The sequence below is a fragment of the Drosophila miranda genome, chromosome 3 (genome assembly GCF_003369915.1).
Source record: "Drosophila miranda strain MSH22 chromosome 3, D.miranda_PacBio2.1, whole genome shotgun sequence".
NCBI classification, from domain to species: Eukaryota; Metazoa; Arthropoda; class Insecta; order Diptera; family Drosophilidae; genus Drosophila; species Drosophila miranda.
Genome location: NC_046676.1, coordinates 8,287,614 through 8,311,558, shown reverse-complemented (window position 1 = coordinate 8,311,558; position 23,945 = coordinate 8,287,614). Strand labels below are relative to the sequence as shown.

The 23,945-nt window shown below is 46.6% G+C and overlaps 3 protein-coding genes across 7 annotated transcripts; 2 read left to right on the top strand and 1 right to left on the bottom strand.

The window, feature by feature from the left end:
- Positions 1–326: 326 nt before the first annotated feature.
- On the top strand, positions 327–1,254 carry LOC117188094 (charged multivesicular body protein 6-A-like). Its single transcript, XM_033391423.1, has 3 exons — positions 327–446; positions 514–623; positions 684–1,254. The coding sequence occupies exons 1-3, from the start codon at positions 372–374 to the stop codon at positions 1,135–1,137; spliced, it is 639 nt and encodes a 212-aa protein (XP_033247314.1). The 5' UTR covers positions 327–371; the 3' UTR covers positions 1,138–1,254.
- On the bottom strand, positions 1,215–5,279 carry LOC117188093 (cilia- and flagella-associated protein 57-like). The gene is made up of 5 exons (XM_033391422.1): positions 4,945–5,279; positions 4,797–4,880; positions 3,801–4,729; positions 3,483–3,652; positions 1,215–3,416 (listed from the first exon to the last, which is right to left on the bottom strand). The coding sequence occupies exons 1-5, from the start codon at positions 5,124–5,126 to the stop codon at positions 1,272–1,274; spliced, it is 3,510 nt and encodes a 1,169-aa protein (XP_033247313.1). The 5' UTR covers positions 5,127–5,279; the 3' UTR covers positions 1,215–1,271.
- A 1,726-nt stretch (positions 5,280–7,005) lies between these two features.
- Positions 7,006–23,938, top strand: LOC108159427. Of its 5 annotated transcripts, XM_033391312.1 has the most exons (10): positions 7,006–7,616; positions 12,107–13,493; positions 13,944–14,085; positions 18,317–18,465; positions 18,537–18,706; positions 18,771–18,965; positions 19,134–19,160; positions 21,631–21,684; positions 21,753–21,950; positions 22,004–23,938. In XM_033391312.1, the coding sequence occupies exons 2-10, from the start codon at positions 13,448–13,450 to the stop codon at positions 22,610–22,612; spliced, it is 1,590 nt and encodes a 529-aa protein (XP_033247203.1). In that variant the 5' UTR covers positions 7,006–7,616; positions 12,107–13,447; the 3' UTR covers positions 22,613–23,938. The 5 variants fall into 5 exon arrangements, with proteins under 5 accessions (XP_033247203.1, XP_033247205.1, XP_033247204.1 ...); XM_033391314.1 differs by lacking the exon at positions 19,134–19,160 and having other exon boundaries at positions 18,323–18,465; XM_033391313.1 differs by lacking the exon at positions 19,134–19,160.
- The last annotated feature ends 7 nt before the right edge of the window (positions 23,939–23,945 follow it).

Sequence of the window (23,945 nt, the reverse complement as noted above, 5' to 3'; positions counted from 1 at the left end):
TTTTATAAACAATCAAATAAAGGGGACAACTTCAAATTAGCAGACCTTGTAGAAAATTGATTAAAAAATCGGATATAATTATTTATTCAGCGCTGAGGGTCCCATTTATCTAGTAATATTCAACCGAATATCAAAAACAAGGAATATGATTTCTGAACATGGACGGAGTGGGTGGGGCGACCAGTGGGTATTAGATTACACTGCACGAAAATTTAGCGCAGTTCAGGTGAAAGATAGGAGGAAGAATTTAAAAATATTATTATTTTCCGCGGTTTAACTCAAGTTGTTCACCTGTTTAAATAGAGGGGTGTTAAGAGGGTTAAGCACGGTTTGTTATCGGTAACAACAACAAATAACAATAAGTGTTAGTCATGGGAGCCTTTTTTGCGAAAAGTAGCAAAAAGACGGCCCCCAGTCGGATAACCGACCACGACAAGGCTGTCCTGGTAAGTCGCTATTCCCCCAGAGTTTCCTGACCCCTGCACTAACCCCCTCCACTCTTCCTATGCCCAGCAACTGAAGCAGCAACGGGACCGTCTCAAACAGTACCAGAAGCGCATTGAGCTGCAGCTGGAGAATGACAGGCTCCTCGCCAAGAAGTGCCTACAGCAGGGCCGGAAAGAGTATGGCTCACATAACGCCCAGACGATGTTAGTTTAGAGCTAATTTGAGTATTCTTTCAGCCGGGCCAAGCTGTTGCTGCGCAAGAAGAAATACCAGGAAAGTATGCTGACGAACGCGGACAAGCAGCTGGATAATCTGGAAAAACTGGCAGCCGACCTGGAGTTCGCCCAGGTGGAGATGAGGGTGCTGGATGGCTTGAAGCAGGGCAATGCCGCCCTGAAGAAGGTGCACGAAATGCTGGACATAAACGAAGTGGAAAGGATCATGGATGAGACCAGAGAGGGCATTGAGAAGCAGCAGGAGATAGACGCTATTCTGACGGACGCACTGACGCCGCAAGACGAAGAGGATGTCCTAGCCGAATTGGACGCCCTCGAGGCCGAAGAAGACGGCGTCCAGTTGCCGGAAGTGCCCACCGAGGTGCTGCCACCAGTCGACGAGGCGGCAGCAGAGGAGAAAGCAGAGACCAAAGCGATCAGCAGTAAGACGAAGAAGGTCCTTGTGGAGGCCTAGATCTAATTTCAATCGAAACTAATGCCATTTTGTATGTATGTATGTTTGTATAGCCAGAAGCTAAATACTTCTATAAGTCCAATGTGAAATATATATTTTTCTAGTATCTATAATGCACAGGAACCGCACATAATTTAGTCAACATGAATTAAAACGGACTTCTTTGACCTGCGCATGTCCTCCTTGACGCGGCTGCGCAGACTGTTGTTGGTCTCCCGCAGCTTCTCGATCTCCTCGATGAGCACAATGTTCTCCTTGAACAGTTTGTCGTATTTCTTCTGCACCGACTTGTCCTCCGCCACCGCCTTGTAGCGCGCCAGAACGTTTTCAATCTGCTTGCGCTGGCGCATGAACTCATCCCGCACCTCGGCATCCAGGCTGACGAAGCGCTTCAGCTCGTCGTCGCTGGCATGCTTCTGGAACAGCGTTTTGACGGCCTTCTTGAGACCCTCGGCCGAATTGACTTCTCCGGCCACGTAGTAGATGTCCGTGCAGATGGCGTGCAGGCACTCGCGAGACGCCTTGGCCCTGTGCCGCTCCGTATGCAGCTCCGCCACGTTGCTGAGGTACTTGTCGCGCATCTCCTTCAGCTGAAGCTCCAGCTGGATGTTGTTCTGGTTGAGACCCTCCAGTTCGCCCTCCATTTCGAGAATGTGCTTGCGCTTGTCGTTGATCTGGAACTCGCGCGGCTCGATTTGGGCCTTAAGCTCGGCTATCTTGTGGCCCAGCACCTGCTTGTACTTATCCAGTTCCTGGTTCTTGTGCAGCAGATCCTGGATGCGCTTCTCCTTGCCGTTGATGGCATAGTCCCGATCGGCGATGTCCTTCTGCAGATCCTCGATATTGTTTATCTGCTTTTGAATACAGCGCTGCGACTTGTAGTGCTCATCCTTGAGGGTCTCCACTTCCTCCAGCAGATTGTCGATCTCCTTGCTCTGCGCCTCGAACTTCTTCTGCAGCACACCCGCTTTGCCGCGCCACATCTGCGTCTCGTTCCGCTCGGTGGTCAGCTTGTTCTCGTACTCGGTTTGTGTGGCCACCATGTTGCGGTCGTTCTCCACCTCCACCTCGTGGCAGTACTCGATAAATTCGGCCTTCTTGTCCTGCATCTCCTCCATCAGGTCCCGGATGAGGCCCTTGCGCTCGTTCAGCTGCTGCTTGTAATTGTTCTCGAGGGCTTCCACCGTGTCCTGCAGCGTGCCCGTAGAGTTCTTCAGCTTGTCCTCGTAGCTCTCGCGGAGTTCCAGCATGTTCTCGCGCAAATTGGTGAACTTCTGGTACTCGATGAGCATGCGCTCCGAGTACTGGTTGGCCAGGGTGTCCAGCTGGAGGCGGTGCTCCTCCCGTATGGAGTTGATCTGGTAGGTTATTTGGTTCATCTCCTCGGTGTGCCTCGCCTCAATCTCGTTGTTCAGCTCCTTGAGCTCCTCCAGCGCCGAACAGTAGCTGCGATGCACCTCCTGCAGCTGCTGGCCATCGAAGATCTCGTTCTGGCTAAGCTGATATTGGAACTCCTCCGCCTGCTGCTTGAGACGCAGCTCCAAGTTGGCAATTTGCTCGATCTTGTCGTTGAGCTGGCTGCGCGGTATCAACACCTCCTGGCTCTTCAATAGGTCCTGGTCTATGGCGAGCACCTTGCCGTCTATGTTGTCCATGGACCAGATCGACAGGGTACCCTTCTTGGAAATCGCCAGGAGCAGGGTGCCATCGTAGGAGAACCTCAGCTTGTTGACCGGCCCATCGAAGAACCGGAAGTTGGTGAAGGTGCCGCCTCCCGCCTCCAGGAAGGGTAGCTGCATGTTGAATAGATTACCCTCGTGATCGGCGACGAACATGATCATATCGGACCGGGCCAGACAAAGGTCCGACACGTACCCCTTGGTCCTGGACGGAATCGTGATCTCCCGCACCAGTTCCGAGTTCTGGAACTCGCGGATGGTGCCAAAGTTTGTGCCCGCGTAGATCGTCAGCGGATCGTGAAAGCTGCACGAGACCGTCACATACTCGGTGCCCTTCTGCACGATCTCCTGCAATCGCGATCCCGTCTCCAGGTCCCACTGGTAGATGGCACCCTCCGCTCCACCCGAGATGAGGTACTTGTCCGTCCGGGTCCAGGCCACGGACAACACTGTGCCGTTGTGGCCCTTCAAATTGATCAGCACCTCCAGATTGTACACAGACGTGATTGCTATATTGTTGTCATAAGCGGCAGCCATCAAGTGACCAAGATTCGAGTATCGAACATCGTTGCAATGCGGGAAGTTGTACGTTTTCACAATCTGCGATAGGACATAGATTGTATATTGTGCTCATGATCACATCAGATCATCAGAGTTCCCACTCACATTAAGATCATCCATGAAAATCTGGGTGATGCGCAGCTGATCCGAGAAGCCAATGGCTGCAATCAGGCCCGTGGAATTGAGCTCCACAATGTTGACATCCACCTGAAACTTGCGCACCAGCTCCACCTTAGCCGTCTCGTAGTTCCAGATTCGAATGGTCTGATCCCTTGCTGAGTAAAGAATCAAACAATTAAGAAAGCTATAATTCGCATATAAGAATACCTTCCATACGAATATAAGTGTAATATAAGAGGGTTCAATGAGGGTTACAGACAGACATGGATCGCGTACGAGTTTTCTTTATGAGATGCTACTCACAGGCTGTCATGATGATGGGTTTCCATGCGCAAACGGACACGGCGATGACCTCTCCCGTGTGGATGAGCACGCCAAGGGGCTCGAACTTCAAATGTTTGGTCTTGAGCGTCTCCGGAACGATAAGGATGCCCACATAGATCTGGTCATGGGTGGTGGTTACGATCACCGTCTCCTGCTTGTGATCGATGGCCAGATTGGTGATCTGGTACATGGGCTCAGCATAGAGTGTGGTGGGAACGGTTAGGATGGTCTTCCGCTCGAACTTAAACTTGGAGACGCGCTCAAAGACGAATGCCCGGTTGAACATGATGTAGGCGAAGCCCTTGGGGAAGGCGGTCATGCAGAGAACCCTTTGGTCGTGCGGGACGACTGCCTGGGTGGGCAACTGGAAGCGTTGATCCTGCGCCTCGCGATCTCGATCGAAGATCTCCTGGTCCATCATGAGGTCTACGGTGTCCGCCTCGCTGGCCTTCTGCGCCAGCTTCTGCTCGCCGTTCTCGACGAGAATTAGCTGATCATTGGCGGTGCCCACCATCAGCAGGTCCAGCGACAGGAAGGCCATCGAAGTGACCCTGTAGCTGACCTTCAGGTTGTTGCTGATGGTGAATCCCCTCTCCGACTTGCTCATCAGGAGTAGGGTCCGGTCTCCGCCCACTGCCAGGAAGCTGCAGTCGTTTGGATTGCCAGCTATGCACTCGGCCCCGCTGTGGGAACCCAGAACTGTGGCCCGGCCCTCGATCACGGTGCTCGTCTTGTCCAGGACCAGCATGATCATGTGCTCATCCGGCGGCCGAGTCAGTATGGTCACTGCTCGCGAGTCATAGGTAAAGATCATCTGCTTGATATCCGCATTGCGATGATTGCCGGGTAGCTCCAAGTGCCGGCGCTTCTTCAGGGTGGACAGCTCGTAGATGGATATAAAGCGGCCACTGTTGATGGACAGGCGGAAAGAAATCCCTTAAGGAGTTAGAAAAGTCTTAGAGGATGTGCACATACTTCTTCACATGACGCTCCAGAACGGCCAGCAGCTTGCGATGAGAGCTCATAGCTATTATCTCGGGACGCGTGTCCTCAGGGAATCTGCAGGATGGGAAGTCGCATGATTAGTGTCGGAATAACACACAGGATAACCCTGATAGCTCACCTGAGGAATCTCTGCTTGTTCAGGACATAGTCGTGGAATGCCAGAACCCCCTCCACCGGATAGATGACCTCCTTGTTCAGGTTGAAGTGGATGTTGCCAATTACATCCGATCGGAGGCCGTAGATGAGACGGGGCCGTATGACGACCGAATTATTCATCGAGCCTCTCGCCTGGTCGTCCATTCTGTTTGAATTCTATATAAAATATATGTGTGGTGTGATAAAGACAATTTTAACTAGGATTCGAGGCGAATTTCTCTCTCTCTCTCGCTGACAGACGAAACAAAATGGGGAACTGGAATTCGATCAAACAACTCAGGATATTGTTAAGGGAACGTTCCTGACAGTAAATTCCATGGCATCCAGGCGAACCCCTAACAACCAGTGTGCGTGGTGTGGGGATGGACAAACGATTACCTCAAAAGGAACGCTATCGTTTCTGTCTTAATCAAAACTGAGCCAAGAGCACCATGAATAAGTAACTTAAAATGCCGCTAAGTATGCTTTTCATTAGGGAGGCGCTGCTAGTGGCCTCAGGCACCATCCGCCTCCAAAGTCCGCACTTAAGTTCAGAGTTGACATTAAGCATTTGCCAAAAACAACAATGAAATTTCCGCTGGAAAATGCCGCACTGTTGGCTGCCATTTCCTGGCCAGCGTCGCACTTGAACTCTGGTAGTGCGCTTTCAGCTCAATGTGGGTCTGTCTGTCAGTCTGCCAGTCATCCAGTAAGCCAGCCAGTCAGTCAGTCAGCCAAACAGTCAGGCCAGCCAGTCAACCCTATCCAAAATTAGTCCCTCCCACCAAAGTTCCCTTCTTGCCCAAGGCAGGGCAACCGACCACGACCTAACACAAGGAATTCTTAGTTGAAGAAAAGCTGCTTTCTCTTCAGTTCATCGAAAAGAGAGGAGAGCACACCTGAAAGAGCTTTTGTGAGTTCATTATGTACTACAGATGGATACGCTAAGACGCTAGCTAAGCACACAAGACTAAGGGCTCGCGCACACTATAGCTGAAAGCGGAGCTGAAATCGGCGCTGAAATCGGAGCTGAAAGCTCAGCTGATCTGAGAGCTTTTTTCAGGCAGAATCAGCTTGCAGGTGCGTACATTGTCGGCTGATCTGATTGCTGAAAGATAAAAGCCACTGCGAATTAATATTACATTTTTCAATTATTATTTATTTTGTATAATAATAAACATTGTGATGTCTTTCGAGCGTTTACTGTACTTGGGGACATAGTATATTATATTTATTATTGACAAATGAAAATGGTAATAGTAAAACTTTTTTGCCCAATTTATCGCCTTCCAGAAATTATAGAAATAAAACTATTATTCAAATATTTTTAATAATCCCGCTTATTCCCCAGCTTCATCGCTTAACAATGTTTCGCCCATTTTCGATCACTTATGAACCAATACACTTGAACAAAATCAGCAATCAGCTTGCTGAAAAAACAAACATGCTTGATCGATCAAACTAAGCTGAGCTGATTTCAGCGAGCTTTTTCAGCTTTTAGCTCAGCTCAGTCTGCAATGTGCGCACTTGCACCGGTGCAGTGTGTTTGTTTTTTCAGAGCTTATAAATCAGCTATCTGCTCCGATTTCAGCTCCGCTTTCAGCTATAGTGTGCGCGAGCCCTTACTAAACTAAATTTTCTTCTACATATGTAACTACATTTAGACACGCTAAAGAGTATATCTAGGAACACCTTGGATATCCGTAAGGGCATTGCCTTTGTCACAGAAAAAAATCTAGCTATATATAAGCCAAAATTCCATCTCATTTGCATTCACCTCTGAGCAGGGGAAAGCTTCTGGCTGCGCTCTTGCACTCTCTCAATGTGCCTCTCTCTTTGATTTTGGTTAAGAAGGTAGGGGCCTACAGCTTTCCTAGGGACCTATGTATGTATATTGACTGCCGTTCCATATGTTGAGAGAGAGCTCTTGTGTCCCTCAGAAAGAGACCTGTGGAGTTGTCCGTACCTTGTACAGATTTACCATGGCTTGGCCACAGCCTTCCGCCGTTGTTAGGCTTTGGTTTAGTTTCGTTTTCATTTTCATTTCAGTCAAAGCTTTCGCGTCCGCCGCAACACTAACGGGAAAAGCGGAAGAACCTTACTGAGTGAAAGACGACAGAAGAGACGACAACGACGAAACAGAAAGCACAGAAAAGGAGACCAAAAGTGTTTGTTGTTTGGTGTTATCAGTGGATGCAAGTGGACGACATCTTGTCCTGTGATTGAGTACTGGAGAGTGGACCGGTTGCGGAGGAGGAGCTTGTCAGCAGCACAGGTGGCTGATAAATAAAGCCGGTTCAGTAGACTCTGACCCGACGCATAAATGTAACTGTAAGGGATAGTCCATCTCTCTCTTTTTTTGGTGTGTGTGTGCTTAAGTGCTCAATTAAGAACCGCAAGGAAACAAAAACAAAAATTTCTGTCCTGTCCCTTTGGGGCTTCCCAAAAGGGGAAAAGAAAGCGGGATCGGACCGACCGAGGGCTGTTGAATTTTTTAAGCCAATTAAATTTCAAAAAACCAAAAATGAAAGCAAAGTGAAATGAAACGAAATGAAACGGAAAATGGCCGCCTAATGGACTCTGTCAGCCTTTCAACCTGAGGGAAACACCACCAAAAACAACAGCGACGGCACCAGCCGCTGTGGCAATTAAAAAGTAATTTTAATGCTTCTGTTCCGTTTATTTGCACAGAAACAACAACACCAAAATCAACTAAAATTCACAATTCATTTGGGTGGGTGGGTGTTTGGCTTAATTCCGCCCGTGCTACACAAACACCCCTAACCTAACCCAACCGCCCCCTCCATGCCGTTTCCAAAGTTGTAAATCTTTTTCATCTCTCTATTCTTTGTACTCTTGAAAAGAGGGATACTTAGATTTTGACAACAAAGCATTTCCAACTGCATAAATAAATACAAAACTAAAAGTGAAACCTTGTCAAAAAAAAGGCCAAATTGCAAGAACATAGCTCATTAAAAGGTGCCTAGAATTGAATATAATTTCGCTCATAAAATTAGTTAATATTATAGAAAATTGATTTATTTATCTAAAACTATTTTTCTTTTGAAAATCTTGATAGAAAAGCTTTTAAAACAGCAGTCAACTCAAAATTGATTATTTCGGAAGATAATCTAGTTCAACTTAGAATGATACGACTCATAGACTCATAGATAGGGTAACAAAAACTTCGAAGAACGAAGGTGGCCTTCTTACTTGTTTAATTTGCCTTTACCCCCGCTGCTATTGTTGGCCATTTCAAGCGTAACAAATCGCAAATACCAAAGATATTGTAAACAAATTGTTTAAACAAAAAATCAGGGATATTTATACGAGTATAACAGCATACACATTCTCGTATGTGCGTATATATACCGCAACTAGAACAGGTCAAATGGGAATCCGTCCGGCCAGAGCCCGGAAAGCGTAAATGTTCATTTTAAATTTAAATCCGTCGCAGCCACAGCCGCAGTCGCCGCACTGCGTGCATTGCACCACAGCAAAACCATGTGGCAGCAGGCACAGATAAATTTGTGAACAGTGACCGGTCGCTATATAAGAAACCCAACGTTTTTACCCCATGAACCATAACCAGAAACTGTCAGAAATATCTTTGAGCAGATCGCGAATCTTCTCTGTCCCCAAAGCTAAAAATAAAAACATTTTCAAAGAAGTCGGATTAATAACGATTAGAAATTCTTGTAAATGAAATAAAAACCAGGAAAATAAATGGGGATTCAACATAGATCCCAGGTCTTAGGAGGGCTGGCGCGCTTGGAGAGGCTTCACTGCCCACGAATGCTTATTTCTATATACATATATATATTTTTTAATACAACTTGTTGTGGTATTTTTGGACTGCTGCTGAAGTTGTGGAAAGTGCAGCAAAAGTTTAACAATGAGAATATATGTATTCCGCAGCACAGTTCTACCAAAAAATAAATTCAAAATGTTGAGAAACCTTAAAAAAACAACAATAAATTAATGAATATTTTTTGAAATAAGCTATTTTATTTAGATTATTTATTTATGCGAAGAAAAGAAAAGTTGAGAAATATTTTAGAACAGGAAATAAATCATTCGAATAGTCAATGAAACGCAACTTAATTTAATTAATTTAATTGCCAGCTATTTTTTTGTTTAATTGAAACGATGAGACTGACTATCTGTATGTTTTCTGAAAACTCATTTAACTATTTTTAATTGCTAGTATTTAATCGTATACAACATAAACACACATGGCTTCGATTGGGGCAATCGATCGTAGGATATGTTCCCAAAGTTTCCAGGCGTAACACCAAATGGTTCAGAAAATATTCAAATCATTTATTAGTTCCCATAGGAATGTTTGATCTGCAAGGCTGTCTTTAAGGACGTTGTTTTTGTTCTCCATGAACCTTTTTTTTCTAGTCTTCCATGGAATGCTCCGTAAAATGTTTCCTCTGTTGGTTAATTTTTAAAGTGTTTACCATTATGTATATTTCATTAGTGTGTTTTTTGAGTAAGCTTAAAGCTTTATGTCATCCTTCTTCTCTCTCTCTCTCGGCATCTCTTTCTCCCCTAGAGGAGCTGCTGAAAATCTTGCTAAAATTGAAGTCAAGCAGTGTTCACGTATTTTTTTGCCTTTTCCGTTTTTACAGCCAGGGAATAATGGCATTCTATCGTCCTTTTCTTGCTACCTCAAGCTTTCTCTCTCTCTCTTTCTGTGGCACTCTGGCAACATTCTTTTATACTGACACACACACACACTCCTACTTATGAGTAAAAGAACCGAGTTGGAGCAGAACTGAGCGCTGCACACAAGCCTTTTTCCCGTTTCGTTTCGGCGTTCGGCTTCAATTGTAGCGACTGAGTTGACCTTTTTGTTAATAGCATGCCAGTAACACACACCCAAGCACACACACACACACACAGGAAGGGAGGAGGAGCAGCATTGTCTGTCCGGGAATTGGATGTTGGCACAGCTGATTGATTTATTGTCGGCTGACTGGCTGACTGGCTGCCTGGCTGACTGTTGGTTTGTCCGCGCTGGCAGCCACAGCAAACAGACACTTCGCTCCGCCAAATGCCAAAGACCCCAGGGAAGCAGCGCGTATGCAATAAAAATGATGAACCAGCCACCTAAAGCAGTAATAACGACTAAGGGATACCTGGTATTCCCCAAAAAGAATGTGGAAAAGAGGCAACATGATGACTTTCGATAGATAGATAGATAGGTGGGAAACAGCTCCTAAAAATTGTGGATACCAATACCTTTTCTCTTTTTTTACGGAGTAATTTGTAGGGAAATGGCTGAAACAAACTTGATCGCTGCACACCCGCGACTAGATCCATAATTCCAGACAAAAATATATTGGTTTATGGGATCAGAAATGTACTCCCACGAGTGCTAAATAATTCTGGGACCCCTGTTTACGTGTATACGGTTTGTGTGTGTGTGTGTGTGTGTGTTTGTAACCTGTGCATGTGCTGTCGCTATAATTAAGACCGACGGCAAAGGCGTACTAGCCGCCATTTTCATTTTACGATAACGGCTTTCACCTACTTGTTTCCCATTGCGCGAATGCATGCACTCGTATCCTGCCCCGCACCCCCGCCCCACCCCCCCAACCACTCTGCGACCATGCGTCACCACTAATAGAATTTCGGGCTTTATTTTGATGCGTGCCGCTCTTTAATGAGGAAAACATTGGGAGGAATTTTCAAATTCACCGTTTTATGTACCGCTCTCTTTCTCTGTCAAAATTATCATTTAAATTGCAGAGCGTGTGCACACGCATTACACATTCTCTTAGAATATCTCTCTTCTCCGACGGACAGGACCAAGCATGCCAAAGTGTGCGTCGAAAGTTCATACAAGTTTTAAGGTCAAACCAACAACCAAAAAAAACGCAGAACAGAGGGAAATATGTAAGCTGAATGCATAAATTTAATGAGAATCGAGCGGTTGGACAGCCCTCGTCATAAGGCGTAATGGGGACAGCGTACAGCGGGACAGGAGGCGGTGCGGGGTGTCAGTGTCAAAGTTTGAGCTGCTGATAAGCATGTCTCTATAGACAGGCGAGTACTCTCAATTATCCGCTAAGTACACTCTGAGTCAACGCCAGCTGCTCACTAAATTCATTTGCCTGAGTGCGACTTCAGGGGGCGGTAAGAGAGGAGGAGGCAGTTACAAAATGTTTTACTGATAACTTTGGAATATATATATACAATAGTAAGAGTATCTCCCAGTTTGCCAGACAAACAACAAACTTCTTTTCCGTATGTTTTCTTGGCCAAAGTGGAAATCTTTACTGCAGAACTTTGATACAATTGGGCACTTTTCAGATTAAAAGCAGCTTAAGGGGATTTGATTTGTTCATTGCTTGGTGGATAAAGTTGAAACTGAATCTCTAAGGTTCTACCACCCTCAAAGCTCTCTCCACCACCAAAAAAAAAAAACCAATCAACACTTGTAAAGCTGTGGAGCTGATTGGCCGTCAGCGTTGCCTTTCTTGTCCCATCAAAGCTCTTGCTCCTTCAGTTCGTCCTTTCTATACAAGTATTTGATGGTCAATTCGCCCCATCGGTTGCCCATAAAATTTGTTCGGGTTCGATGTTTTCAGAATATACCAGGCCTTTGTTTCACTTGAATGTCTTGTGCCAGAGCGAATGTTAGAGGCCATAGCTGTTGTTGTTGGCTCCCCAAATAACCCAAAAGTTGTCCAAATGTGTATCATCACAACAGGTTGAATGGGCCGTCTATTGTAGTGTGTTTTCATCAGAATCGGGGAAGGCAAATACACGCATTGCGCAAATTGAATTGTCTGTTTGGCAGATGAATATGGGATTATGGCTCCGAAAACGAGCTATGTATCATGAGGACTAGCGGTGGATCGGGGCGGGTAGTTGTGTGTGGCGTATGCGCAATGCCAATTAAAAACGCAAAGCCGTGCCCCAAAAAGTATGCTTTACATTCGCTTTGGCTCCGAGCTAATGAATAATGAATCGAATACAAGCTTAATTGTGATTGAACAAAGCGCACAGAACAATATAATTAATGGTAATTCACATCATCCGTATACAAAACATATGAAAATGCGAGAATATACAAATTTATGTGCATATATTTGCCATTGGCCATTAATGCCATTTCTGATTTATTACAGCTCCTCACCACAGTCCAGCTGGAAAACGGAGAAAGTACCGCAATAACAGCGGCGGGGCATAATTAACGACAAAAGCGGAAACAAACAAAACAAATCAGAAAAGAGAAGAGAGAGAGGAAAACGGAAGGAGAACGGGAAAGGGACCAATCAAAGCGCAACAAGAGCGTTTGAACGACTAAAATGTTTCCTAAATGGTTTGGCAGCAATGCCAAAATTGTTAACAAAATCAAATAAATGCGACAAGAACAAAAGGACGAGAGCGAGAGAGAGAGAGAGAGAGCAGGAAGCACCGGAAAAACCGAGCAGTGGGTGGAGCAGGCGGCGACGACAGGTGGCCGGTTGACGCGCCCTCAGCCCTACCGCCAACCATCAGAGCGAGCCCTCCGTCGCCGTCTCATTGAATGAATTTCGTGAGCAACATTCCCTCCAGCGATTGCCCAAAAAACCGAAACTCCCGCACTTTGGGGGCTAGAGCCACCATCCAAATCAGCGGCTGTCAGACAGAAAGTCGCTTTTTATTGATTTTTATAAAGTCGAGCCAGGAGCAACAGCAACAGCAGCAGAGAATAATAACACAAGCCGCAGAAACAACAAAATAAAGAGTCAAACGCAATGTGAATAATTCCCCAGTTGAACAGGAACGAGCAAGCACGACACAGAAACAGCTAACGGCAAGGAACCGTTGGAATATTCCCTAGCTCTCTCGCACTCGCACTCGCAATCGAACTCCTGCCCTGCTCCTATTGCTCACCTCCCACCATCTGCCAGCTCGCTCCCTCTGTCACACTATCGAAACGTTCATCAAATGCGATTCGATGACGCTTCAGCAGAGACAGAGGCGCAGACAAAGAACGACAGAGACCGAGACCCACCCCAGAGCTCCATAAAATGTGTTATAAAAATATACACGCATAAATACCACTCACTCTCTCTTTGTCTAGGGAAAAAGGGCATAAATATCAGAACGAGCAAGGCGCTGGTAGAGGAAACAACAGCCAGATGCAAATGTCATTGGCAAAGTCAATTAGAAGAGTAGCCGGCCACAAACTGAGGATAACTTCAGCAGAAATACAATTCGAACTAAACAAGTGTCACACACAAGCGTGTCTCTGTGTGTGTGTGTGTGTGTGTGCGTGACAAAGCAAGACTGATTTTTATGTTTAGTTAGATTATTTTTAAAATAAATCAACCAAAGGCAAGAGAACCGCAGCAACAGCAACAGCAAGCGGAAACCTTAGCAAAGAGGAAAACAGGAAGAGCAAGAGGAATCCCCCCACAAAGCAGAAACAAAAGCAACAGCAGAGACCCAGCGACAGCCACAGAACAGAATCATACGCAACCATGCTTGTACTCATAGCCGTGCTGTTTGTTAATGCCTGCCTGGCGGGTGAGTACAACAAACACATCTCAAATTTAAGTTAATTCCATGTTTAAGTCTAAGTTCTGTTTAAGAGTAAAACAAGGGTAAAACAATTTAGGGCAATCTTGTAGTGAGTTATTCTTTTATTCCTAGGTGTAAATGTTACTTACTTTCATTTGGCATAAACAGGGAGGGACGAAATGGTTCAATGCTCATATAAGATGACGCATTGCCTCCCAGAAAGCCCTAGAGTAGTAGAGTAGAAAGCCCCTTGCTTGCAACGATCAGGGTTTTTATTTTTCCCACTGCAAGCCATAAAGTAGAAGTTCATATTACTCAAGTTTCTCAATAAAACTTGAGCTTATCTGATTATCCCATTCCTTAGGCACATAAACTTAGCTGCGTAGTTGTGGTGCTTCGCATTTACATAATTTACAAGGATAATCGGATAATAACAAGCAATTATTATTATAATAGGCACCATTCCCGCTACGCCGGAGAACATAACCGTAACCTTTCTGACGCCCACTGCGGTACGGGTGTCATGGCAAACGCAAATCGACCTGAAGGCACATCCCATCGAGAGGTACATCGTGACGTACAAGCCGACGGACGACAGGTAGGTACCACTAACAAAGCAAGAACTCAATCTACCCACTTGACTAGGCTAAATAACGCCAGAGTACACTTCAAATGTAACTGACGCGCTGAAGGTGCAGGGGCAGAGCCGAAGAGGCGGCAAGTCAAGTGCATTTATGCAGGGAACAAGTAAAATATGTATTTTGTATGCAATTGACAGGCGGGACAGACCGCGGGGTGAGCCGGAGGCGGAGGTGGCAGCGGTCAGTCAAGAGCTGTGTGTGCGTGTGCAAGTGTGTAAGTGTGTTACTTTGCGTGCCTGTGTGTCTGTGTGGCATATGGCCATGAGCTAAATAACGGCCCAAGTAAACCAACAGAGAAAGAAAAACCAAAGAAAAACAAAATAGGAAAGTTAAGGCCAATTTGACCGCGAATGCAGGCCAAAAAGAAAAACAAAAGCCGCGTGTACTTGCAGCAAAGTTATTTAAAACAAAAGCCAACAAAAGAACTGACTAGAAGGAGCACCGAAAAAGGGAGTTAGCCGTAGAGCAAGTACATATGTATGTACATACATACAGTATATATGTATTTAATGTGTGTTTATGTGTAAAGAGTAGAGCGAACATTTCTTTGAGACTTTGTTGCTGTGTGCCATTTAACTCGCTCTCGTGCTCTCGTGCTCTCTCGTACGAATGCAATATTTTCGATGATTTACCGTAATAATTTTGCTCAACTGCAGCTGTCTTGCCTTCACTCCACTCCCCTCTACTCCTCCCGCATCACCATCACCATGCACTCATCGCCGCTCTCACACCATCTCTCACACTTGCTGCTCCCTTGCTGATTGCTGTTGCTGTTGCTGCTTCTCATCGCCTGCGTGGCGCCAGGAACACACAGTGAAACAGTTAGAGAGAGAGAGAGAGAGTGGTGGATTGCCGGAATGGGCTGCATATTTCGACTACAAACTAAGCACTTCCGCTCCGACTAGTGCTCACAGAATGGGAATGCTGGGCTTTAGCACCGTTTGGTGGCTGGCATGCCGTGTAATAACTTAAGTGCTCGACTTTTTCACTTTTTGACTGCTGCAGTCCGCACAGTCCGCGCAGACCAGTAGCCAAGCTGTGTTCTTTTGTTCTTTTTCAATTTAACGGCTCACATTGCGTGTGTGTGTGTGTGCAAGCGTGTTTTTTTTTGTCTTTTACTGCCGTCCATTCCAATGCCAAAGCATTGATGTTGTTGTAGTTATTGCCCCGCTGCTGTTCTTCCATAAAGTTCACGCCTATGTCAAAAATTGTATTACAAAAACTAGGACTTTATTTCGGCTTCTTGTTCCACTGGTCATTATTTATAAGTGAGTTTGTTTTTAATTTTTGTGTTTCTTTCGTATCGATTTTTGGTGTATTACCCACTTCCGTCAGTCAGCCAGTCATTATGGTGGGCCGGGCCGGGCCGGGCCGGGCCGTTGCGGTGCGGTGTACTATTCGTTGTTAGTTCTATCTTCCTACCGTTTTTCGAGTAAATTGTGGCCGTGAATAATGTATGATTAGTATGTACATAGACACGTTGACGGTGAGTCGACGGATCCGGGCTCTGGTTTTGGCCCTGGTTCTGGTTCTGGCTCTAGCTCTGGCTCTAGCTCGAGTCGAGTGGCGCACTAAACTTTTGTCCTAGACATTTTTCCACCAACACACTCGTGCGGCGACTTTTACCTTTCCCCTACACTCGAAGAAAAAATCAAGTCCAAAATTATATGTTGGAATGTTGTCATTTTTGATGTTTCAGAACTTATTAAGCCATTTCTCTCAGTGTCCCATACATGCTCCAAATTACTAAGTGGTTTTATGAAATTCTTGACGAACAATGGGTCCTGTGAGAGGCAAAGGTTCGAGTTGAGGTTGAGTTCAATATGTCCAAGCATGTCAAGCACCATCAATAACAATAATAATTAATAACAATTACTGTCCCACCGAAGGAGGTACTGGGGGGGTCTGGGGCAGACAGTTGGTGAACACCAATCAATAAATAGCCCTGTGCCCTAGATTATATTCATTTATCGTTATCAATTCCTTTAGAGCCAATTTGACATTATTAAAATTGAAATGTCAAGGACCAGGCCCACATAAAAGTGCTTCAGGTACACATACACGTAGCTTTTGTGGCACGTCAAAGCAGATAAGGCATGTGCGCCGCCTCCCCCCCAACTGTCTCTCCGATGACCACATACATTTTTCCAGTATAAGCCATACAAGTCCATGGCAACATGGACAGAAACGGAGAACATACTATATGTACCGACCATAAACCTGATTTGTACGTGGTTCACGAAACGAGTACTCGTATTGCAGAGGTAATCCCTAAGCCTAATCCCTGTATCCATTATCTTTCCATAGAAGTTATTTGTCTTGGGAACGTCCGTGATAAGCAGATATCCTTCATTAGACATTGATGGAACTGTCCCAAGGGGCGTATGCGGAATTTTCATTGCATTTCGAATTCCATGCAAATAGGAAAAGCCCTCAAAGTCATGTTGTTCTAGGAAAACTCAACTAAAAATTCTGACTAGAGGGACCTAGCAGACCTCCGATGTCACCACTCCACCCACAGAAACAGAAGGAACATCCGGCCTAGAGTAAAGCTTAGGAGCGTGCACTTTGTACATCATAAGTTATTTAATAAGAACAGAACAGCTACTATTTCACCCCACATATGTGACACGTTTGTTTTTACATATCGGAAAGCCACTGTGGAGTTCCAGAAATGTACAGGGATCGGGGCGAACGACTCATTCGAATGGGATTCACTGGCCTGTAAACTGATTATTTATTAATAAAACCAGAAAAAATAAATACATATGAAAATTGAAACATAAAAAGAAATTCATACGCGAGTAAATATTTTGTGCACCTTTGCGAGTGCTCATAAAACTTGGCCAAAGCCCAAGCCGGCAGTAAAAAGGATATTGCCAACGAGTGAGAGGCGAGGAAGGAAAAGCTAAGCAAAGAACATCATGAAATTGAGAAAACTCCTTCGTGCTGCTGGAAATTCACGTGCATTTCTAATGCCATTTAAGGACAAGAAAAGGGTACGGGATCCGCCCAGAACAGAATTGAAGCCATGGCGTGTGCTTAAATTGTGGATAATAAGCGACTTCCAAACACAGCGACTAGCGAGCGGAAGGGGGAGGATTAAACTTGATTTGCCCCAGGCGTCGCCACATGCTCAAGTATAACTGGGAAACTTTAGACAACGCCTGGCCATGTCACATATGGCTGATGTTTGCATAAAACGGCCCAATTTCCATTTGCCCGGGGGCCTCGAGTCTATTAGCTGTGTGGCAATGTATGGAGCCAGCCGCCCAGAATCTCGAATCAATTATGTGTGTGTATTTAGCCCCTGGATGGAGGTAATTCATTAATTTATAATGAGCCAACAGTACGGGCTCAGAGATGACTATCTGCTTAAAATGGTATCAGCCGAATAAGCAGCTTACTCGTACAGAGACATTTTCATCGGCCTGAAGATGATGCTATTCTGACTAATGGTCAAACGGATATGGCTACGGTCGGATATGGTCGGAACCTCGGCACTAGATCGATCTCTAGCTTCAGGATTCCCATTAAATATATTTCCGTATTTAATTGGTCGTCAGGTGTCCTGGCTTTTAACATTAATGTTTACTTGTACGAGTATGGCGCTGTTTTTGTTTTGTCTGAAATCGGAACAAGCGAAATGCGGGCAACTCCTGTTTGGTCTTTAGTTCCTCTGGGTACCATTGGGATGGAAATGTACTGGTGTTGTAGGGATACGAGTGTGTGTAAGCTGCTATAGTATGTATGTACAATATGGAGTAGTATGTATGAATAATGAATCATTTGTCAGACTGTTGTGGCGGCGGCCATAGTAATGGGAGACAAAGCCGAGGTCTGGCCACTTTTCTAGGCCACGCACTTGCAGGGCGGCGAGTAGAGGGCAGGATAATTTAGAAGGCAGGACACAGCTCGGCTCTGGTGTGTAATGTGAGCTCTCTCGATTGGCAAAATCTAGGACATGTGGGGTATTCTGTTCTGGCGGAAAGTGACAAAGTGAAATATTGGCCAATGCTGTAATTACGCACACGTACCGGCGGCCTCATATATCACGCCTGGGTTTGTTGTAGTTGGTCAATTAGCAGCAAAAAGACACACACGCATACAGAATGCACTATCCTACCGCACCGTTCACCGCCCCGTCCCTTAGTTGCCATTCGAGAGTGGTAATTGAATTAATTTAAGTTACAGGGTTGTACAGGACGTTGCCGGTAGCAGCGAGGCCATTGTCCTGGATCGACTATTGCCCAGCACACAGTACTCCCTGGTCGTGACGGCCATCTGGCAGGGCAAGAAGTATCGCAGCCGTGGCCAAATCAAGTTCCGGACCCTGGGTGAGTATCTTATAGATTCAATCGGCACACAAATAGATAAATACGGGATATTTCCGCTAATCCGCCTGCAGATCTGCCAAGGAACACCACAGAGCAGGACTTTCCGCCTGGCATCTTTGGGAACGGCAATGGCAATGCCAGTGGCCGGAACGCAACGGGAAACGGAAGCATCTTTGGCGATGATGTGACCTCCACGGCCACCAACACACTGACGCACAGCACGACCCGAGAGTTGCCCACTGTAAGATCAGCAAAAGAACGAGTTTTAGTATATAATCACATCAAATCGATTTATGTATAAACAGATACGCGGTGTGGAAATCGGCATTGTGCTGATCGTGCTGATGGTGTGGGCCGGCGCCATAGCTCTGTTCTTCAATCGATGGGGCAAGATCCGGATGCTGCTGCCCTACCAGCCGGACTACAAGCACGAACAGCTCAAGGTGCCGGGCACGGGGGTGTGCAGCGCCGGCGGCTGCAATGGCCAGCACTCGCATCAGGTACGCATCCACGGAATTTCGCCACACCAGACGGGGGCATGGTTGGGGCTAGTTGTGTGTACGTGTGGGATTCTCCCAGAGATTCGAGTCGCTCGCGTCTTGTTGTGGATCCCATCATATTCGCGAAGAACTTATCTATGTTTCATTTCTGTTATGCTTCATTTTTAGAACCTACACCCCGATTTCTTTGTCAAGGTATTCAAAACTAACAAATTCTTCAAACTACTTGCAATATGTATGAACCAAAATATTTTTGCATTTAATTAGCTTTTTTCTATGCATCAAACTCAAGTAAACATTTGACTCTTATTGAACTACGTACACCGTTTCCTTTTATCTCGTGCACCCGCCCGACCGCCCGCCCGCCCGCCCGCTCCCCAGCAAACAATTCAATTCAACCAGAAAAACTGTTCGTGGAGTTTGTCTATCCCCTGACCTGACCCTGACCCTGACCCTGATCTCCTACTTTAGAAAGCTTTCTCCCAACCACGACCATAATCGAAAACAAAGAAGATGTTCCGGAGTCTATCCAGCAGACTTTATAGACTGCTGTAGATTATTCTTATGATTTGCTTTAAAGGAATGGCACTTGCTACCTGCTAGTTTCGTATTGATTTTGGCTTTTTTAAACGTAGAGAACTGACCCTAGTCTCAACCCTTATCGATTCCGTGCGACGAAAGAAGGCCGCGAATGCATAATCTTAGCTTTAGATTCCACTTAGATTCGTTGAGCCCAGGTCGGGTCGCCATAGGCATCCTGCAATACCCAGAGCCCAGAACACTTCAATCTTTGACTCGTCTTATCCACACATTCCCTAGATCTACTACTATACATATTTATTGCATTTAGCGGTTTTGGTTTTGGTTTTGAGCTTTGCTGTTCAGGTTCGAGCTATCCAATGAAATCACTGACAAAACGTTCCTTACTTTCACTTCGCTCTCGCCCGCCCTGCCCTGCCGACACTGCTCGTGCCGCCTGCCGCCTTCTTTTGGTTTTTCTGGGTATTGCTCTCACGGCAGTGCCTGCCCCGCTGCGAGGGCTGCGGACTGTTCGATCGCTGCTTCCAGTATCCGCGACGGGAGCTGGAGCGCGACTGCGGCTGTCAGTTCGCCCTGCTGCACAAGGCGGATGTCGAGAGCTAGCAACCAGCGCACCGCGAAGCGGCCTCCTCGGCAGTAAGTGCTGCGGCCAGCCACGGCCATGGCCATAATCATGGAACGCCCATCAACACGTATGTCCGCGGACCCAGCGTCGACAATCAGTCGATTGTGGGGGCCAGTGTGCTGCAGAATGTGGACAGCCTGGACAGCCACACCGCGCCGGAGGAACCCGATGTCGATGCCGATGCCGATGAGGGGTTGGCCAAGGAGAACGAGAACCAGCATCTGCTGCAACGGGAGAGGGAAAGGGACCTGCTGTCCGCTCCTCCCCAGCGCATCCTGCCACTGCAGGCGGGCGCCAGCAAACAGCGGAAGTTCGCCCAGCAGCGTAGCATATTGAAGAACTCGCAGGAGCGGACCTTTGTGGAGGAGAACGATGTACTCGAGGCCAAGAAGCAGCTGATCCTGCGTCGCCGACGCCTCTTAAGCCACTACCGACAGTACGATCAGTGGCGCCGGCGGCAGTTCAGCTACGATCCCAGTTACTTTCGCCCGCCTCCGGCACTGCCTCGAACGCTGGCATGCGCTGATTACAATGCAGCCGGCTTCGGCCCAGTCGGCATGGGCCAGAGCATGGGAGCCAGTGGCCCAACCAGCTGTTCGTCCTCCATCAACGCAGGACGACGGCGGCGCCAGTACCGGCGACAGTACTCTTGTGCCGATCGCAGTCGGGAGGGCTCGCGCGACGTCAGCCGCAGCTCATCCCGCCTGCAGTTGCAGAAGTACCAGAGTATGGTGGCCAGCGACACCATACGCACCGATTCGTCCGTGCTCATCCACAGCAACTACAGCGAGCCGGCCAGCGTAAGTCGTTCCCACACAAACAGCTTGGTGCACGGATTTTGTTTCGAAATGCAAAAACAAATTCAAATTCAAATTCAAATTCAGACTGCAGCAAGAACCGTTTCGCTCGTTTCGATAACGATCTCGATAATTGCACGATCGACTTGCACCCGTGTGTGTGTTTGCCGTCGCTTTGAGTCAGCGCCAAGCACCAACTGCCACCAATCGCACCTGCAACCAAACACACCAACACACATGCAACAAACACAAACACCTGTACAGAAGAACAGTTATCAATTGTAGCAATGAAATGGATCTGATCCTGGCGCCGCACACTTCCTCACCTCTCTCACAGCATACGTAGACACCATCGCAATCGCCACAGCATCTGCATTTCCTGGCTTCGTAAAAGTATCTTTGTAGTTGTTAGGTAGAGGCGTCACCGCCACCGCTCCCACGCTTTTCGCTTGCTCTTGTTGTTGTTGTTGCTGTTGCTGTTGCTGGCTGTAGGACTCTGAAGGTCTGAAGGTCAGTTGTTCGAGACGTGGCAGACGGCCGTGTGAGGACGACCGGTGCCCAGGCTTATGTTTCTGTGTTCTGAGTGTGTAAATCTTTTTCCCCGATTGCCGAGCAAGACTGTGACACTTTCTCCTCTCTACTCTTTCCTATCTCTCTATCTGTTTATTTCTGTGCGTTCCTCCGCTCTCCTTTGGTGGCGCAGTTCGACAGCAGTGACTGTGCCAACGCAAACCCACCGTTGCACTGCAATAGCCGCGTAAGAACCTTGAGCAGAACCAGCGGACCACCCTGTCGAGGCCCTTACTGACACTCTTTCCATTGCAGCACATCCACATGCTGGCCGAGGAGCACTCCACATCCATATCGGAGCGCTGCACACGGAGTCGCATCAATTCGGCCATATTCGTGTCGTCGGAGGGTCGCGGATTCGACTCGATTGAGTTCCTGCGCCGCCACGGCTCCCAGAGTGTGCTTTGCCGGAAGGCCAAGAGTGCGGAGAACATCACGGACAATGGCAGAAAGGTAACTACACGAAACTATTCGAAGTCAATTCTAAGGTCCTTCTTGTCCTGTAGAAGAGCCTCCGGCAGTGGCGAACCGATGACGACGCCGACAAGCATCAGAATCTGTCACAGGACAGCAACGACATCGAGCTGAGGGAGTGCGGAACCGGAGGGGAACTGCTCCGTCTCCCGGTGATCCACGATGCCAAGCCATCGGGCACAGCTGTGACAAGCCTATTAGCCCGCTCGGCTGCCATCACCACGGCCAACATGATTGTGGGCAGCATTTCGCTTGAGGCGCCGCCTCCGTACATGCAGGACGACGACGCCGATACGCATTCGACCGCTGCTCTGATTCACAGCGACGCCGCTGCCGTTGTGCACGAATCGCATGACTCGGCGGAGACGGTGGAGGAGCTGGTACATGTACCGCTGCTGGCCAGTGCCAACGCCACTGCCACAGTTTCCGCCTCATCCTCGCCCAGCTTTGCCATCGAGGCCAAGCCACGAGTTCTGGTGCACCAGCGCTCGTCGACAGCCTCCTCATCGCCGCATAGCAGCCCCAAGAACCTGGGATTGGGGCTGAAGATAATCAAGCCGATGATCAGCGCCGTGCCAATGGTTTCCGTTTCGGGGCCTTCGCCGCCCATTGAGAAGCCGCCGCTGGCGGAGTGCTTGTAACAAATGGCAACCGAAACATTTATCTAAGCGCGCGCTCAAGGCATCTGGACATGAGACTCAGTCCGAGCACCGCCAAAACACACCACAGACAGACCCCAGACACATCCCCAGCTCCCACAAATCTTGTAATGTGAGAATTGAGACGAAAAAGGTGGACTTAGTATGCCAGCTGCTCAAATAAGTGTTTCGGTTAAAGAAGTGAGAGAATGTAAACGAAGGAGGAGTATAAGTAGATATAGGAGAAGTACTGTACCAAAGGTCATCACCCGTCACCAGGGAAGAAAGCTTTGTATATTCAACAACGACTGAAGTATACACATACCTACATTAATCGGAACCTGTAGAACTTTATATGGCGTTATATTGTGTGTGTATGTATATACGAATATGTACTATATACATATGTATAACTGATAAATCAGCTTTAACAACAAACGAGTAAACTATCAGGCTTTAAATATTATGATTATGATGATGAATTTCTGGTTTAACCTAGTCTGTAGACGCACATAGCTGTTGCATGTATGAAATAAGTCAAACACTACTCTATTTTATTGTTCTCCTATACATATAGCCAAAAACCAACCACTTTAGGCACCACAACTGTTATACACGCGACCTAAACACATACACAGATATATATTTATACACCTCGTACACCCACATACTCGCATGTATGTATTTTTTTGAAAAATCTTAGACCACTAGAGCACCACCCGCTAAATGCCTAGCTCGTAGCGTTAAGACCAAATGTTACCAAATGTTACCTGCTAACATATCAGACACATACTATGCTCTACTCTACTCTACCCACGACCAAAGCGAAACGTTTGAAACTGTCAACTAGTCTATAAATACATAGTTATATGAATCCTATTGCAAACTAAAAGTATAGTTAAATGTAGAGTTTAAAGCGTGTTTTTAAAATCGAGTTCTATCGTGTAGTCGTTTCTGTAGCTCGAACTATAGTTATTCATGGATTTATAAATATACATACTACATACATAGGAACATTACTTGAAGAAGCTCCAACCAGCACCATACCAAACGTTTGCTCCCCCAACACCGTTTTAGGTAGTCTCTATACATTTTAGTTATGATACTCAAATTTATACTATCTCCATACTATCCACCTACTACTATATTTGCATTAACACACAATTGCGACCTATGCTATTGAATTCGTTTGAAGTCTACATATATAGGTGTATAAAAAATCAAATGTATATATATCCAGCACTCGTACCTACATATATATTTGAGTTGAAATACTCTTCAGTGGAACACAAAATGTTGCTATTAAGGAATTGTCAATTTATGGTCCAAAGCTACA

Excerpts from the sequence above, each read along its gene's own strand:
- LOC117188094 (XM_033391423.1), top strand. The coding sequence starts at position 372 with ATGGGAGCCTTTTTTGCGAAAAGTAGCAAAAAGACGGCCCCCAGTCGG. Across the intron at positions 447-513 it reads ACCACGACAAGGCTGTCCTG|CAACTGAAGCAGCAACGGGA; the intron begins GTAAGTCGCTAT and ends TCCTATGCCCAG. Across the intron at positions 624-683 it reads CTACAGCAGGGCCGGAAAGA|CCGGGCCAAGCTGTTGCTGC; the intron begins GTATGGCTCACA and ends GTATTCTTTCAG.
- LOC117188093 (XM_033391422.1), bottom strand. The coding sequence starts at position 5,126 with ATGGACGACCAGGCGAGAGGCTCGATGAATAATTCGGTCGTCATACGG. Across the intron at positions 4,730-4,796 it reads CTGGAGCGTCATGTGAAGAA|TGGCCGCTTTATATCCATCT; the intron begins GTATGTGCACAT and ends GTCCATCAACAG. Across the intron at positions 3,417-3,482 it reads TTTTCATGGATGATCTTAAT|ATTGTGAAAACGTACAACTT; the intron begins GTGAGTGGGAAC and ends GTCCTATCGCAG.
- LOC108159427 (XM_033391312.1), top strand. The coding sequence starts at position 13,448 with ATGCTTGTACTCATAGCCGTGCTGTTTGTTAATGCCTGCCTGGCGG. Across the intron at positions 13,494-13,943 it reads TGTTAATGCCTGCCTGGCGG|GCACCATTCCCGCTACGCCG; the intron begins GTGAGTACAACA and ends TTATTATAATAG. Across the intron at positions 21,951-22,003 it reads TCACGGACAATGGCAGAAAG|AAGAGCCTCCGGCAGTGGCG; the intron begins GTAACTACACGA and ends CTTGTCCTGTAG.